The sequence below is a fragment of the Neovison vison genome, chromosome 12 (genome assembly GCF_020171115.1).
Source record: "Neovison vison isolate M4711 chromosome 12, ASM_NN_V1, whole genome shotgun sequence".
Taxonomy (NCBI): domain Eukaryota; kingdom Metazoa; phylum Chordata; class Mammalia; order Carnivora; family Mustelidae; genus Neogale; species Neogale vison.
In genome coordinates, this window is record NC_058102.1 from 34,356,563 (window position 1) to 34,375,641 (window position 19,079).

At 37.9% G+C, this 19,079-nt stretch overlaps 1 protein-coding gene and 1 pseudogene across 2 annotated transcripts in view; both read left to right on the plus strand.

Annotated features, from left to right (window-relative positions):
* Positions 1-10,984, plus strand: part of SLC6A15 (solute carrier family 6 member 15) — a 44,702-nt gene extending 33,718 nt beyond the window's left edge. For both annotated transcript variants that reach the window (XM_044227288.1, XM_044227287.1), the window contains 4 exons: positions 340-532; positions 3,354-3,513; positions 7,674-7,836; positions 9,618-10,984. In XM_044227288.1, the coding sequence (XP_044083223.1) occupies positions 340-532; positions 3,354-3,513; positions 7,674-7,836; positions 9,618-9,989 (888 nt within the window). In that variant the 3' untranslated portion in view covers positions 9,990-10,984. The remainder of the gene's footprint in view (positions 1-339; positions 533-3,353; positions 3,514-7,673; positions 7,837-9,617) is intronic.
* Positions 10,985-17,881: 6,897 nt separating this feature from the next.
* LOC122890876 overlaps positions 17,882-19,079 on the plus strand; it is a 77,069-nt pseudogene continuing 75,871 nt past the window's right edge.

Sequence of the window (19,079 nt, forward strand, 5' to 3'; positions counted from 1 at the left end):
CATACATAAGACAAAACATAAAGATTCACATGCAGGAAGTTATGGATGGAGCTATCATAAAAATTTTGAGTCAGCAAAGAAAAATTTACTTACTAACTTAACCTTTAAAGTTTTTGCTTTTCTTCCTTTTTAAGTTCTGGTCTATCTGTTGTTTTTATGAAATAACACAATCAACCTTTCTTTAGAGGCAGTTTCTCAGGAGACAGCATGATATCAGCCTATCTATTTCCAGTAACTCCCAAGCATTGTTCTGAGTATTCCCTCCCCTCTGTGACTGATATATATGGCCATCCCTTAATATTGCTTAGTACTAATGTTGCTGTTTTGTATAATTTACAGGCTGTTCAAGGAACTGGTTTAGCTTTCATTGCCTTTACGGAAGCCATGACGCATTTCCCTGCTTCCCCCTTCTGGTCAGTGATGTTCTTCCTCATGCTGGTAAATTTAGGGCTTGGCAGCATGTTTGGAACCATTGAAGGGATCATCACGCCTGTTGTGGACACTTTCAAAGTGAGGAAAGAAATTCTTACTGGTGAGTTTTTAGGGATTTGACTTCTCATTGAACTGATACAGGCCATTTTCTCTTGGTGAGAGGTCACAGATGGAAATGGAAAGTGTTTTGTTAATCCCCAGTTATTAATAGGTATTACTATTATTTATTTTATTTGTATGTTACATACAATGCAAGTGATAGATTCAATGTAGACTGTATTATTTTTTGGTGATTATTATATTACTTTTTATTAATAGTAATGTCACTATCATGAATCTATTATGAATAGAATGAAGTCACAGAATGTTCATATCTAATTTTGTAAATGAAACAAGTAATTATTTTTAAAAGTTCAGATCCAATATTCCTTTTCCAAAAAGTGCATCATTGAAATTGATAAACCCAAGTTGAGTTCTCATATAAAATAGCTCTTGTAGCCTACTAGTAGTTAGTATCTCTAAGTAGGACATAAAATAAAATAATCCATATTGACAGTTATTGTAAGTCCAATCTGGAAGCAATTATTAAAGTACCAGTTTTGGGGGCTCCTGCGTGGCTCAGTTGGTTGGGTGACTGCCTTTAGCTTTGGCCATGATCCCAGGGTTCTGGGATTAAGCCCCACTTTGGGCTCCCTGCTCTGCAGGGGAGCCTACTTCTCCCTCTCCCATAGCCTTCTGCTCCCCCTGCTTGTGCTCTCTCTCTCTCTCTCTCTCTGTCTCACTGTCAAATAAATAAAACCTTTAAAAAAAAAATGAAGTTCCCATTTCGTACTGCACCACTCTTGCATTTGAAGGATATAAGAGAAATTATAAAAGAGAGAGAGATATAGGAGAGCCTTGTCTCCAAAAATAATAGTACTGATAACAAAACCAAATGTGGTACATAAGACTTACACCATGTACTATACTGATGGATGACATAGTAGCGATTTAACATGTTACAGGAATTAAGGCGCTCTGAGGGTCATCTGAATATGTGATGAAACTCTCAGTGAACGGGATGGCAGTTGAATTGGAAAGGGGAAGAGTCTTGCAGAGGTCAGAGGAGAGCTTTAGTAATAGCTTTAGTTTAACATATATAAGCAGAGATAAAGGGAACAGTTAAGGAAGCCAGCCAGACCAGAGTGCAGGCATAGTGTTGGTAATGATGCAAAAAAAAAAAAAAAAATTGGGAAATATTTCTATACTGTATCTATATCTTTATGATATTGAATGCTGGGCAGTAGTATATAGTTCCTCAATGCTCTGTTTTTAGCTCTGAAAGATTTAGTAATAAATTACTTCTGTATAAATAACCTTCAAAATACGTATCTTTTTTAATTACCGCTCTGCTAAGTTTGTGCATGAATGTGTAAAACAATTTCAGCAGTTTGTTGAATACTTATGTCTTAATATCCTCTACTCAGCTGGACATAAGTGAGAAAATTCCTTATCTTCTCCCCAAAAAGGCAGTCTCCACTTCTGAAGTTCCTATTGAATTCAAGGCTACCAGTATCCCACCTGATGTGCGTACTACATAACATCTTTGCTGCTTTCCTCGTCTGTGCCCCATATCTAAACCCTCTTATAATAAGAGAGCTTGCAAAAATAAGGGAAGAGCAACAGCATAGTGGGAAAAAACACACAAGGTAGTATTTGGTGAACCCCACTGGAGATCCTGTTTGGTCAGAGCAAAGGGGAATGTCCTCTCTTTTCCCATTACCTGTCTTCTGGGATCACACCTATTAAAAAGTCATACTTCGCTGTGATGAAACGTTCCTCCATCACCTTGGCCAGATGTGCTTTTGTCTTCTCTGATAGTACAGTAGGACTTAGATAAGTAACTTACTTAACAACCTTTACTTTCAAATCTCCAGCCAATTTCTTACTATCTGTACCACCTAGAATATGCTTTCTTCATGTTCGCCATGTACCACAGTGTAAGTAGGCAAGAGTGAATGTGACACAGGCCTGTGGTTCAAGCCCTGCTGCTTCTATCCTGAGACTTCGCGTGCAATGTACTGGGACAAGCATTTAAATATTTCCACATGTGACAGACTCCAAGTAACTGTTACTTTTCCTTCTCTGCGTTGTATATTTATGTGTAACATCCATTTATGTATGATGCGACTCATGCTACTAGCATTGTGCTTAAGCGTTGGAGGTGATAACTTCACTGAACCTATGCTGTGGAGACCATTAGGGAACTGTCATGTGCTTGAACCCAAGGATGTCTGCTTTCTCCCCTCCCAAACAGCCAGTACCTGCTCTGCTACTTTTACATCTCTGCTTAAAGGTGGCTGAGAAATAGAACACAGTCATTTTGTATTATTTATTTATTTATTTTTAAAAATTTACTTATTTATTTGACAGAGAGAGACACCGTGAGAGAGGGAACACAAGCAGGGGGAGTGGGGGAGGACAAAGCAGGCTTCCCGCTAAGCAAGGAGCCCGATATGGGGCTCAATCCCAGAACCCTGGGATCATGACCTGAGCTGAAGGCAGACGCCCAACAACTAAGCCACCCAGACACCCCTCATCTTTTATTTTTGAAAGCTTCTCTACTAAAGTATGTGAGAGAACAGAGTCGGACATAAATATGGGAATATTATATGGATCCCAGAAATCTCTTTAAGCTCCTACAGTAATAGTAGCTGGTCAAAGGTCACTCTCTTACAATGGATTCATATTAAATACGAGGCTAAATCCGGGAAACTCCCAATGTATTATATTGCATAGTATCAGGAAAGGTGTTGCCTGTTTTTAACATTGACAAGTTATAAAAGTGAAGACCACAATGATTGCATGTAGTAACTCATAATTAAATTTAAAAGACTGGACTGAATAAAAACTTAATTTTTTCATCTATTTCTTTTGTACAGTTATTTGTTGTCTTCTGGCATTTTGTATCGGCCTGATATTTGTGCAACGCTCTGGAAATTACTTCGTTACAATGTTTGATGATTATTCTGCTACACTGCCTCTGCTAATTGTAGTTATTTTGGAGAATATTGCTGTATCCTTTGTTTATGGCATAGATAAGTAAGTATATTTGCTTTTAGGCATTCATTTTTCATCTCTATATTGGGAAGACCGATTGTCAATATCTTCTTCATTTAGAAGAGGAGGTAAATGACTTGAGGGAAAAAATCTTTGCAACAAAATCAAATCTTTTGTATGCTCTTCTTTGTTCAATCCTTTTTAATAAAGTATATTCCCCTATTAGGTGGATTAGATAGATTTGTGCAGATGGCAATATAATCTAGGATTGTGAAGTTTTATTTAATTCTAGTTATCAAATAGTAACTTACAGGATCAGTGAGTAATAGCTATGCTCCAAGAACCTTGTTAAATTGTGTTATTATTATTGTCCATATTTCACATTTCTCAGGCTTATGCGACACCCCATGTGACTTGCTCATCCCCTGGGCAGAGGCACACCTGGGATTCATAGCTGTCTCTGCTTAACTTTAAAGCCTGCCTTCCTAAGTACTCTGCTAGTCTCTTTTATGGGAGGAATTTTATTTTATTATGATACATAATGACTTATTTTATTATGCTATATAACATCCTATGTAGCAGGTCAGTTTTGGGAAATGACCTATCCTGCTCTGAGGCACGTATGGCAGTTAGTATACACAAACTTCATGTTCACGTGGAGTCATTACTTGAACAATTAGATGCCTAAACCTCTAATGTTGAAAAGTATATATACTTGGAGTGAAATGAGGCGTTAGAGTCATCTCAGAAGAAAAATTTTACTGGAGATTTTGTACAATATTTTAAAAAATTGTTGTCTTTAGTTAACATATATGGACTAAGGCAATAAGATTGGCAAGCTTATTAGAGGTCTGTGTGAAGCAGGAATGTGTTGCATGGAGATCAGAGTTCTCTTAAACAACATAGAGAATGTTACTGGTATTGAATGAGCTTCGTGACAAGATTGATGAATGTTTTTATTAGTGTCAAAAGCTCCAGGCAAGGAAGGGGAGGGAGACTTAACTTTTAATAATCATGTACTATATGGCAATAGAAGTAATAGCTGTTTGATGTGCATTAAATCTGAATCCTCATAAAAATACCCTGTGGTAACTAATATCATCCATATTATAGGTGGAAAATTGGCTTTGGTTGTACAGGAGAACAAGTGTATTAGTTAAAGAGTTAGGATTGTAATTTAGACCTTAATTTCAAAATTAGGTATCTCTATACTCTACCAAGATATCCCTAGCCCCTAACTTGCACTGTGTTGGAATTTGATATTATTACTGGACTGATCTGTGGATCAATAAGGTTATAATTTAGATTTCCATTTACATAGTTTGTAATTTACAATAGGCATAGTACAAATTATCTCTTTTTAATAGTTAATGTCCCTAAATAATAACAGTTAACAACAGCAGAAGTGATACTACTACTAATAGTAGTTATTAAATTGATATCTATTAAATTCCTACTATCTGTGCACTTATTAAATTCCTACTGTATGTGAGGTAATGTACTCTGCATACATTGCCTACGAGCCTAACAATAACCTTCCATGATAGAAATCTCTTTTTTGAAAATGCCAAAAAAGTGCTCTGCCATTTTTTAGTGTATATCTTAGTGTCTAAAAATACAAGAAAATTTATTTTCCTTGAATGTGGTCAAATCTTAAGAAAAAAATTTTTTGAAAAAAGGAAAGGAGCAGAATAGATCCCTGCAGACAACAAAAGCACACAAGCAAAATAGATGGAAAACTAACCATATTTCAAAAAATGAGTTGAAATACATTTTTCAAGAAGAAAAAGAATAGCATATATCAGTTGTTTAAAAATCAAGAAATATGAGAATTAGAGAAAAGGAAGATTTGAAAACAGGTGATAGAACTCAGGAAATGTGAATAAGAATGTGAATAATAATATTCAGAAATGATGATCAGATTAAAAACACAACAACAATAAGCACAATGGCTAGTTCCACAAGAATTAGAAGCTAGAAAGGAGGAATACTTTTTTTAATCAAAAAATACTTTTTTTAATCGAGAAGAAATACTAGGGGCATCTGGGTGGCTCAGTTGTTGGGCGTCTGCCTTAGACTCAGGTTGTGAGCCCAGAGTCCTGGGATCAAGTCCCACCTCAGGCTTCCTGCTCAGCAGGGAATCTGCTTCTCCCACTCCCCCTTGCTCACACTCTCTCACTATCTCTCTCTCTCATAATATGTTACAAAGGGAGGAGAAATAACAAAGGAGCTAAGAAAAGGAATAGGAACAGGAGTTAAAGATGACTCCACGTGGGGCGCCTGGGTGGCTCAGTGTGTTAAGCCGCTGCCTTCGGCTCAGGTCATGATCTCGGGGTCCTGGGATCGAGTCCCGCATCGGGCTCTCAGCTCAGCAGGGAGCCTGCTTCCCTTCCTCTCTCTCTGCCTGCCTCTCTGCCTACTTGTGATCTCTCTCTGTCAAATAAATAAAAAAAAAAAATCTATTAAAAAAAAAAATGACTCCACGTGTGTACAACAATGAAGTTCTCTAAAAACCGTGGCCAGAGCAATACTAAATGCTGTAATTGAAAAACTTGCCTGAAATAAGTGACAACCTGAATGATGAAAGGGCACATGATACACTTTGAAAAATAGAACATAAGCCAACACCAGGACGTAGTCTAGGCTCTTACTCAAGACAAAAAAAAAAAAAAAAAAAGAAAAGAAAAAAGGCCATCCAAGCAAAAACGCTAACTAACAAAACAAAATTATTTATGAAAGAACACTCTGATAGTCAACAAACTTTGTGTTAACAATATTAGGGTAGTTAGAAATATTTACAACTCTCAAGGAAAGAAACATAAGCCACAGGCTTTTCAACCAGCAACTCTCACGTTCAAGTATAGTGGCCACAGACAGACAATTATGAACATACAAGAAATTAGGAAATATAGTTACTATGAGCTCTTCTTGAAGTCTCTGCTAGAGAACTGTCTCTACACAACCAAATAATCTACTGGAACACTGGGGCAAGCACTGGTGGATGGGCAGTGATTATCTCTAGACAAACAATGAGCGATATAGACCACTATGTAATGACTACGCCTTGCCAGCGTTAACGTAATATACCTGAAAGGGTGAACTTTATTTCATGTAAATAACACCGTAATAACCTTACTTAAAACAGCAACATAAGCCTAACGGTTACTAGTCTAAGTACTAATCTACAGGAAGTGGGAGGATCAGATGCGCTTGTGAAGCAACACTGTATGGATGTAATAGCAAAATCCAGACTGTGGGATTCCTATAGTATAAAGTTTCCAGCTGACTGAGCAAAAAAATTGGAAGAAACAAAAAAGACATGTGACAGGAACGTAGAGATGAACAAGGAGTTTGAGAAATACATCAGTCAGTAGCAGTGTGTGGACCTTCTTTCAGTTCAAACAGACGATGACAAGGAGTGAAAGTTTACATTATGTAAGCACTGATTGGATACTAAATGACTTGAAGTAATTATTGCTAAGTAAAAAAAAAGACACAAGGAATTTTTTAAAAAGATTTTATTTATTTATTTGACAGAGAGAGACACAGCAAGAGGGGCAACACAAGCAAGGGGAGTGGGAGACGGAGAAGCGGGCTTCCCACCAAGCAGGGAGCCCGACGCAGGGCTTGATTCTGGGACCCTGGGATCATGTCCTGATCCCAAGGCAAACGCCCAATGACTGAGCCACCCAGGCGCCCCGACATAAGGAATTTTTAATGTATTGTGAATATTGTATTTATAGAGTAGAAAGTGATCAGTGGGAGGCTTTTCAGAAATTGGTTTAAAGATTTTATTTTTTGTGTGAGAGAGAGCATAGGTGCAGAGAGGTGGAAAAAGGGGCAGAGGGAGAAGCAAGACCCCTTGCTGATCAGGGAGCCCGATGCAGGACTCAATCCTGGGACTCTGGGATCATGACCTGAGCTGAAAGCAGGAGCTTAAACCACTGAGCCACCCAAGACACCCTTCAGCAGTTGGTTTAAGAGGGCTTTCACCAAACAAAATTCATAGTACTTAACTGTTTACATTTTACTTATTAAGTGTTCTTAATTTATAAGCCATGTCCCAATATGATTTTTTGATTCTGTATACAATGTCTTAGGGTATCTTAGCTAAACCCTTGTCAAACTGTTGATATAATGCACATTTTTAAGGTATAGAAAAATTGACTCGAGGCATAATTAAGTGCTTTCTTTTTATTTAGATTTGTGGAAGACCTGAAAGATATGCTGGGCTTTGCTCCCAATAGATATTACTACTATATGTGGAAATATATTTCTCCTCTGATGCTATTATCACTGCTAATAGCCAGCATTGTGAATATGGGATTAAGTCCTCCAGGCTATAATGCATGGATTGAAGATAAGGTAAAATAGAAAATAAGGAAGTTAGATGAAAAAATATATGTAAAATATTATTTTAGGGTTTTTTTGTCTTTTGCTTTCTTCACACTATATTTTGCTGCTTAATGAATGGTGTTGTTTTTAATGCAAGGATTTTGAGATTTATATTTTGTTTGGCCCCAGACATGCATGATTTGTTACAGGTTGAAGATTTTTTTTTTTTTTTTAAGATTTTATTTTATTTATTTGAGAGAGAGAGACAGTGAGAGAGAGCATGAGCGAGGAGAAGGTCAGAGGGAGAAGCAGACTCCCCATGGAGCTGGGAGCCCGATGTGGGACTCGATCCCGGGACTCCAGGATCACGCCCTGAGCCGGAGGCAGTCGTTTAACCAACTGCGCCACCCAGGCATCCTGAAGATTTTTTTTAACACGTGAGAAACATGGACTTGGTTCTCACCAAAGTAACTGTGTTTATGTCACCATAGATGAACCAATAATTATGGGGCCTTTGACCCTAGAAAATATATTGCACAAAACACCAGGAATATTTTTCCTATATAAAATTATGAAGTCAGTCAAGCAGAGAGAGTCAATTATCATATGGTTTCACTTATTTGTGGAACATAACAAATATGGAGGACAAGGAGTGTTAGAGAGGAGTAGGGAATTTGGGTAAATTGGAAGGGGAGGTGAACCATGAGAGACTATGGACTCTGCAAAACAATCTGAGGGGTTTGAAGTGGTGGGGGGGTGGGAGGTTGGGGGAGCCAGGTGGTGGGTATTATAGAGGGCATGGATTGCATGGAGCACTGGGTGTGGTGAAAAAATAATGAATACTGTTATGCTGAAAATAAATAAATTAATAATAATAAAAAAAAGCCATGTCATACCAAAAAAAAAAAAAAACCAACTTATGAAATCATATCCTAGATACTATGTAACAAGAACTAACAAGAACATGGGCATTAGCCATGAAGGCATAACTGAAATAAATATTGAAGGAAATATATTAGCAATGACAATTTCAATTTCTGTTTTCAAGATGCATTAGCTACCTCATAATAAAGATACATATTGTTATAAAATTAGAATGCTTATATTTTTAAAAAATTGCTTATTTTTATTAACATACCGTGTATTATTTGTTTCAGGGTACAGCTCTATGATTCACCAGTCTCACACAATTCACAGCATTCACCATTGCACATACCCTCCCCAATGTCCATCACCCAGCCACCCCATTCCTCCAGAATGCTTATTTTTCAGAGAGATCTCTGACCTTGAACTGTTCTATGGTCAATAACTCTATATAACAACTAAATTCACGACTGGGGCATTAACAAGTCTGTTAACCCTTCCTATAGCCCTTGGGATGAGGTGTGCTTCCAGAGTTAGATTTTCAGATTTTAGACAGTGTGGTCCATGTAATTTAATGACTGACAGCAGTGCTCATTTATTTTTCTCAGCGTTCCGCAGGTGAACTGGGTCATTCTTTTCTAGGCTTTACCTGAGCTAACTCCTACCGTTGACTGAACTTAGAGGGCCAGTCACTCTCTATGTAATCTTTTATTCTTGGCTTCTTCCTAGCATCATGGACTCAGGGCAACTTCCCACAGAACAGAGGCAGAACTCACAAGGCCTGTAAAGCCTCACCTTTAAAGTTGATCTGCAGCGTTCTGTTGGTCAGAGCATATCACAAGACTCTTTGCTTATAGACCTGAGACAAATATAATTTTTTTTTCATGTACTTACAGAGCAAGATCGTCAATAATGATTTTTTTTTTTTTTTTTTTTGGCTTTGACAGGCATCTGAAGAATTTCTGAGCTATCCAACATGGGGACTAGTTGTCTGTATCTTGCTGATGGTCCTGGCCATTCTCCCTGTCCCAGCCGTCTTTGTCATTCGTCACTGCAACCTAATAGACAATAGTTCTGGTAATTTAGCATCTGTGACCTATAAGAGAGGAAGGGTCCTGAAAGAGCCTGTAAACTTAGAGGGAGATGATGCAAGCCTCATTCATGGGAAGATACCCAGCGAGATGTCATCTCCAAATTTTGGTAAAAATATTTACCGAAAACAGAGTGGATCACCTACTCTGGATACTGCTCCCAATGGACGATATGGAATAGGGTACTTGATGGCAGATATGCCGGATATGCCAGAATCTGACTTGTAGCTGGGAGGAAAATATCAGTGGGCTCTATTTGGTTCATTTTTATCAATGAACATTGGCTCTACTAAGAGAAGCATTAGGCTTCACTTACCAGAGGGCGATCTCAGGTGTTCCTTGGCTGTGATCTTTAATCCTAAGTACATGTACATTCAACTAGAGCATTCCTTCGGATTCTTCGGTTTACATTTGCGCAGAAAGAGAGTTGCAGACAGAGCTTGTAGTGACTGAGGTCCAGACTTGTCAGAATTTTTAAAAATACTTCTGGTGTTTTTTCAAGCATTTCTATCTCAAAAGAAAAAAAAAAAACACAGGCGTTACCTCAGTTTCTAATAATTTCTGGTTTAATAATATTGGCAATTCAAAAATGGCATAATTTAAAATTTACGTTTGCCTTGAGGGTAACTCCCAGTATTACAATGAACAGTTCTGTAAGTTGGTGCCTCTAAGCACACTTCCGTGAATATATTGTGTAGATAGGCTGTACTTATTTTGGTAGCATTGAGACCTTCTTAGGCAATTAACTGAAGAAAACTGCAAAATATTTTCTTATGTAATAGCTGTATAGAGCAATAGTATCAAAGAATAAGAAGGCACTAATGCTGGATGACAGTTTAGATTTGAAGGTGACTGGGGATCATGTGTGCGATGGTTGTATATTTTGTGTAAAATATATGTGTGAAAATGATCTAAGAATGAGTCACTCAGCACTCTCAAGAATTATGCAGATTCTGCATTTTCCTATGCCATGTGCCTAAAAACCTACTTGATATTTATTGTGGTTTCAAGATTACTCATAGTATATTTATATATACTTGCAATGTATATAGATGTATATTAGTACTCTAAGTACTGATTTGAAAACTTGAAGCAAGATGGCATTTTATTTCAAATCTTTCTGTTTTGCTTCTGTTTTATGCAAATATAAATCCTTTTTTAAGTGATTGTTAAGATTGTATGGCATTACATTTTAAGCTACAAATAAATGAACTTAAAAATGATGTTTGTTTTCCACATTGATTTTTCTTGTATCACCTGAGTTGGATTATCTTGCATTTCAGCCAGCACTTAGGCATTGTGTAATAATTAATCATTGCATTCCAAGAGGGATTAATAGATTGATTAATAGAGTTACCACTACTTCAGAGACAAAAGGGAAGTAAAGTACTATGATTGAATGGTGTTCTAACGTAGTCTCATAGTTCTTGAAAAAGTAGTCTCCTAGGAGACCATGTGTACAGTTGACTGCTTGTGGAGTCAGTATTATGTCTGAAGTGTAAGAAATTATGATGATTTCTTTTTTATGAAACTGTTGGCATCCATGAAAGTGGATGAAGCAGAACTCCAACTGACTCCCATCTCAGTAAAAGGCTTTGATTTATAACTGTCCTACTGCTATATTCGTCACATTTAAAAAATCACAATGAAGACAACAGCAAAATAGGGAAGGTAGTACACACACCATATCCATTAATGTATTTTTGGCCAAATACGTTTGGTCTGCCAGAGACCTATGTTATCAGACAACATCACAGCATTTTAAATATAATTCCACTGGTGACTAAAACTTTTGGTTTTGTTTTTACATATTAATATTATATTTTGTATCATTTAAGATTAAAAAATATTCATTGATAGGCAATGTGTGTACATTTCATAAAGCTCAGAAATTATAACAGTTTGGTGTAGAGTGAATTTCCCTCCCAGCCTTTCTCCTAGCCACCCAATTCCATCCTTAAAGGCAACCACCATTACCAGTATCTTATGTATCCTTTTGGCAATGTTCTGTGTATACGCATCACACAAATAACGGCATTCTGTGTTCTGTCTTCTGGATCTAACTTATCTCTGTATCCTGGACATTGCTTCATGTGAAGGCACATAGGTCTGCCTCATTATTTCAGAAGTTGAAAGAATATTATTTTTGTGTTGAAGCACTATTTTTTATAAGTTTTCCCAATATTAAAAAGTCTGTAGCAAATACTTACTTTACCTGCTGGCCTTTAGCTAATCATGTCTAAAGACTGTCAAATAGCACTATCTCTCTGGGCTCCTTCTCACCATGGGCTATTAATCTACAGATTGGATACCTGCCTTCCACTGGCAAATGGACCTCCTTCCTTCTGTTCACACAGTAATGTGAAGCATGCAGGAATCCTGTGTGATGGAAGAGAAGCCAAATTGTTTCTAATGCCCTTACAAGGCCAATGAGATGAGACAGTGAAAAGAATAAGGTCTTCTCTCCTTTCTGCTTACTTAGTTCTTCAGCTCTTCCTTAATTTACTCGTTTGTTCCCTTTTCTTTGAGCATCTCTCCACCAAGAATTTACCCTATTCTTAGTACTAAGCCAAGGCACTATTGTAATTAGTGTGAACCATTCATTTTTACCTTATTGTTCTCCTCTTTGTTAGGGAGACCCCTCTTCCCTTTCCCAAGCAGTGTAGTATTTAATCAATAAACAGTAGTGCACATGAGCTATCCCTGTTTTTGTGTTACTTTCCACTACTTTTGTAAACTCTGGCCTAAATTGTACCTGGATGTAATGTAGTCAAATGTTGTCTACCTTCAAATGGAAAGGCGGCTGGGGAGTGTGACAATAGGGCTAACAGAGTCTTCACAGTGGGTAAAAAAGTAAGGGGAGAAGAAGTACTCACTGTTAGGTATTTGAATCATAAGGTGGGAGTCTAGTAGTTTCGGGCAACTTAGTTTCAGGCAAGTCTTAGGATATGATTTTATGAAAGCATTTTTTCATTTCCATGTGTTTATGTGTATGTGCATTTTTTAAAGGAAAGAGTTGCTTTCATTATGCATCTTCAGATGGACAAGTGATCCAGAACGTTTTAGATTAAAATGCAGTGTTTCTTAACTATAATTATGCTTTAGAGTTTCTTGTGACCTTTTTAGAGACATATTTCCAACCTAGTAAATGTGAATTCTTTTGGGATTGGATGCAGGACGTGACTTTTTTTTTTTTTTTTAACTTATTCTAATGTGCATTATTGGTTAGGAACCGTGGGTATGAAGGAGATGAAAAGAAGGACAAGTAAATATGAACTCTAATTGTCTTCAATCAAGCAGAATGAAAATGAAGATGCTGCAATTGTGATAACCGGGGAGAAAAATAATTTAGGTGGATAGAAGTTGGACATCATAATTTAAAAAATGCTTTGAAGAGTGAAATATCTTTCTCCTTTTGAGACTATTCAGGTCACTGCTTCCTGAACACTCCCCCCAAAAGACCCATATCTGTGTCGATTAAATATGAATAAAATAATACCAATTATATGGGTTTTCCCATAAATTTTAGTTGCAAATTTTTTAAGCTGTAAAATTTTGACAAAAAAACCCCCCATAAAACTCTAGAAAACTACTGGAAATATTTACGATAATACTTTCCATAAGCTAGTCATTACTGAGTATAACATATTACTTTCATAACTAGCACTGAAGCAAATTGTTTCATATGTTGTTTTTCATCAAATGACTGACTTCAAAATTGGCTGATTGTCTGCTTATTCAGACATATGTTCCCACCTAAAACATTGCCTGTGGAATGCCGATCATGTGGAGGTAATAAAACTGGGGTGTTATCTTGTCCTAAGGTCAATGGCCTCTGGGTTCTGCTCTTGCTTTAATACCCCTGTCATTCCCAGAGCCATCTTCAGATACACACCCAGACCACCACCACAACCACCAATAGCAACAAAAATAAAAACACCATGAACAGCAAAAACCATGCCCTGTAGGACCCATGCAATGAGGACTGTGGTGCCATGTAAGTATAAGGAACCAGGCCCTGGAGATTAGTGGTGGTAGCCCAGCTGCTCTCCCTCCTCTCCTCGCCCCTACCCCGCCCCGTGGCCTACGTCACGAAGTAAGGAAGATAAAGATTTTAGAAGAGAGTGGCATTTATGTTTCTGAGAATACAATTTTCTTTAGAAAAAGCCTTTCAAAGAGTTGCAAAAATATGTCATTTTACTGTTCTTTAAGGGGACGCTTATGAAAAGCAAAAAGGCAGAACACAATACTCTAGTGTACACCAATTTGTAAAGATTGAGTAAAGCATTTTCAAGCATGGCGGCCATGTGTTTACCTGATCTGCTCATTTCTGGCTTCCACCCACCTCACAGACCAGGTCAACAGAATTCATGCGGGCAGATGCCTGGTCTAGATTTATTTTCCCTAGAGCGGGGGTATCTCTTTCTTGTCAGGATTATGTCGTCTCCCCACCCCTTCATTTTAAAACTCTGCTTTAATTTGAATAAATATTAAAAGGATCAATCTGAGATCACTTAGGGTCAGTTAAGTCAATGTCTGACAGAACTGAACAAAGAAGATGCCCTCTCTGAGCAAGAGGGAACCTGGATGGCCCAATCTCTTGGATTAACTAATCAAATCAAAGTTTATCCATTACATAGTTTTTAAATACAGTGTTAGGTAGAATCAGCCATTCAGTTCAGCCTTTTATAATCATATGAGATTGAATTGCCTCAATCCTTTTTTCCGGGTTACTGTATGAAGTAGTGCTGTATCAATGAGGACAACCAAACAGCTCACCAACCAGCCATTCCAGATAAGACAGTCTATTCCCCATTACTTTAGCCAAGTGAGGTCACTGATAAACGGAATCTGAGACTTAGATTTAATAGAATAAATCTAATTATTTACATAATGCACACTTTATCGTGATATGGAATGTATTATCTATTTTATTTTTACTTTTTAGCTTGTAACTCACATCCATTAAAAATAGCACTTTCTCATCCAAAACTCTTCCACTTTTCATTGTTTCCCACCTCTTCATAAAATATTTATATTCAAACAAACCCCAACCAAAACAAGTAGATGGAGCTGCCTTCCTCTTGAGTTTTACAGATGAATTACAATAGCAAAACAGCACACACTTTTTGCCATCACTTTGTGGTTAATTTACCTTCTGTATTGTTTTAGAAAATACAGTAGTCCACATCCTAAACTTGAATTTTTTGAAGCTTTTTAAGTTTTTGCATTTGTAACTTTTCCAGATAAGACTTTTAAGACTGTTTCTCTATTTTTAGGCAGAGTAAACAAAACACCTCCAGAATGGGAGTGATAGAAGCATCACTTTTTTTTTATTATTCTTATCACAGAAGTAAACTTTGTAATGCATATAGTGCTGACAAGCTCTAGTTGAGAGATTTTGCCACTATTTAGATGAAAAAGTACTTGGAATTTCACAAGTAGTTTGTCTCACGGGAATTCAATAGCTGTATATGATTAAGACACAAATATTTCATTACTATAATTACGTAATTTCAGGGACTTGACGTCAAGGGCACAAAGGAAGTTCTTGTAATGGGGAGGAAATATTTTTTGGCATTAAACGGTCCTATTTCTGAATAAAAATAATGCTGATCATTATCTAACAATAGTCTGAAAATTCTGAATCTGTCTTTATATCGCTGTTCCGGTCATCAGAGCGAACAGTAATTTATCTGCGAATGAGTCTTTGTCTTTTAATAGAAAAAAAAAAAAAACCATTTCCTATGTGATATCATTAGAGAAAGACGAGTCAGTCAGCTCTGATCGTTTCAGAGAAAAGAGGGAAATGTTTCTGGCAGAAGAGCTTCCTGGTGTGCACTAGATGGATGAACAGACTGTGGGACTTTGCTTCCCTTTCCCATGCTGTGATGCCCTTCGCTGATCAGCCAGGCATGGCAGCCTTGTCTGCTCTTATTGATTAACTCTCAAGGCTGAGTTGGAGCCTTGTGCTGTCCAGGTTTCAGATCTGTCCAGCTGGTTTCACACAAAGGAAAACTAGGAGCTGTCACATTAGAGTGTAGCCCTAACAGCAGCTTCGTCTTAAAAACCACATGGGAACTAATTGAGAGCAGGGTTAGTGCTTAGCAGAACCTATGGAATTCTGGAAAAGTAGCTCGCACCCATTACTCATGTTTTATGAAGCACAGTATATTTTAGGTAATAGGGATTTGAAAGTCTAGAGACTTAGCTACTGAAAATTATAGTTAGGCTTTTGGAACAGTGAAGTGTGAACGTTCCAGGTAAGAGCTCTGATATAGAGAGACCTGGGCAGCTAGGTAGAGAGAACTTACCTATTGCATCCTAATCTCTATGAACACCATTTAAGCTGGGTATTTACAGATATTTATGAATGGACTTATGAAGGGGTTACATCCTGATAAACCCATTGTAAGTTGAAAATATCATGACAAAAATGCATTGAATACATCTAACCTACTGAACATCATGGCTAAGCCTAGCCTAACTTAAACTTACAGTTACCTACAGTTGGGCAAAATCTTCTAACACAGTCTATTTTACAATAAGCTATTGAATATCTGATGTAGTTTATTGAATACCGTACTGACAGTGAAAAACAACACTGTTGTAGGGGTATAGCGTGGTCATGTGTCAGCTGTTTACCCTCGGGATCACGTGGCTGACCGGGAGCCGTGGTGGACAGTGACGTCCTAGCATCACAAAAGACAGTATCACACTATGTATCACGAGCTTGGAGAAAGCTCAGAAGTAGAGGTGTGGTTTCTACTGACTGCGTATGGCTTTTGCAACATCATAAAGTCGAACCATCATAAACTGAACCCTCATAAGTCAAACCATCATAATTCTGGGACGATCTGTATAGTTTTAACTGAGGTTTAAAGCCGACCAAGTCTTCCCAGGGTCTTTCCTCTTACTTTGTCCACTTTGAGGCCGTAGTGAACTCCTGCACTTTTCTGTCCTCTTTTCCTTAACTCTTATCATCAGTCAGTGAATAAATAATTAGAAAGTTTTAGGTTTTAGCTCCACTCCCAGGGGCGGCTGCTAGAAAATACAGCCTGCTCTTCCTTTCTTCCTTCCTTCCTTTCTTTTTCTTTCTTTCTTTCTTTCCTTCTTTCTTTCCTTTCCTTTCCTTTCCTTTCCTTTCCTTTCCTTCCCTCTCTCCCTCTCTTTCTTTCTTTCTTTCTTTCAGTAGGTGCCATGCCCAGAATGAAGCACAACACAGGGCTGAACTCATGACTTTGAGATCAAGACCTGAACTGAGACCAAGGGTGTGGCACTTAGCCAACTGAGCCACTCAGGTGCTCCCTCTGGTGAGTACAGTCTTAAATCAGTTCCACTTTTAATCTATGGAGCCCCTAGTACCTAGGGAGGGAGTAGATAGAGCTTCTACTCAATCCCATCCCCCTCTTCTATTCAATTAAAGCAGCTCCACTTTTTTTTCTGTTTTTAGGTTGGGTAACATTTTATTAAAAAATATGAATTCCGAGTTTACAAGAGGTTATATGCAAATTCTCTCTCTATATAATATAGATAATAGATATTTATATAGATATAGATAGATAGATGGATACACACACACACACACACACACACACACAATAAGAACACTTTGGTCCTGGAGTCAGATTTTTTTCTTACTATAAGCTCTATCACTCATTGTTACATAACTCTGAACAACTTATCAAGCCGTTCTTGATAAGTTCCCTTATCTGTAAAGTGGGATTGGTAACAATATCCACCACGAATGGCTATTATGAAAATGAAAAAAGATAATGAGATGCAATGTTCAGGACCGCTGCTGGCCCAGATGCAACGAGCCTTAGAACTCAGGCATTCTTCAAAGGCTGAAGATGATCCTTATAAACTTGAAGCTTTTGAGAATCCCTAAGAATCAAGCCATATATTACGTTTTCCCCTATTTTTCTTATGTGTAATACTAGACTTGAGATGCCAAAACAAATTACTCCTTTTTATTTAGAGATGGCCAACGCATTACATACTTCTCTTCCATTCCAAATACATTTTCCAAGCCTCTGCCGTGTGTAAATTACCGCCAAATTATAGGTACAGAATAAGTTATAAGATCCAACCAATGAATGAAGCGCTGGGTATAGGAGATGTGGCCTCCAAGTCGAATAGAAGTCAGAGACCCAGGGAAGAAACGGGAGCTAAGACTTAAAGGAGACAATGAGGTCTGAGGGATCAAAACTTTGTGAACGGGGATACCAAATCTCCTTCGTATGGAAGAAACAATGGCATCTTTGCAATGGCTTAAAACCAGATCAATGCCAACCCTCTCTGCCATCTCTTAGCGTAAGCATAGCCAGATGACAGATACATCCATGGAAAGCAAGGTAGATGGTGACAAACTCAGAAACTTCAAATTAAGCAAATTTTATAACCTAGAGAGTAGGAGGAAATGCTAGGGACTGGACTACTTGTCTAAATTCATTCCAAATGATTGTTTAAAAGAAAAATAAGATTCACACGTGTTAATGGAATAACGTGTCTGGGCGCCAGATTCTGCACCAGGCTGCCAGTGTGCAACCTCACCCATCCACAATATCTCATCTGTGTCCTTCCAAACTCTTGAGAATCGTATGACCAGGGAATACTTCTTCGTACACTATTATTATCTTCGCAGGCAAATGAGAAGACACAAGACTTCTGAAACATGACTGCTTGAATGAGAAGACACAAGACTTATGAAACATGACTGCTTGGATCATTGCATTTACCTAAATAGAGAACTGTATAGAAAATTCAGAGAGGGGGAAATACTATGTAAAAATGCCTTGCAAGATACAATGAGGGTCCTTTCTCCTAAGACAACTGCCTATCCCTTGGTGAATTCTGTAGGGCTCTGTGTGCTCCTGGAATGAAGTCAGTATACAGGCAGAACTAGGAAGGAGAGTATGTTCATTTTCCAGAGCTGCCAAAACAAAGTACCACAGACTGGGTGGCTTAAAACAACAGAATTGTATTCTCTTATAGTTCTGGAAGCTCCAAGTCTGACGGTTCTAGAGGAGAGTCCGTCCCACACTTTTCCTGGCAGTGTTGGGCAATGCTCGGTGTTCCTGGACAAAGATGCATCACTGAGATCTCTGCCTTCTTCTCCATCACAGGACATTCTGTCTTCATGTGTCTGTGTATCTTCTCTTCTTGTAAAGACACCAGTCCTATTGGATTCAGGCCCACCCTGATTCAGTAACACCTCATCTTAAGTTGATTTGATCTTCGAAAACCCCATTTCCAAATAAGGTCTCATTTATGGGTACCACGGGTTAGTACATCAACATACCTTTTGGGGAGACA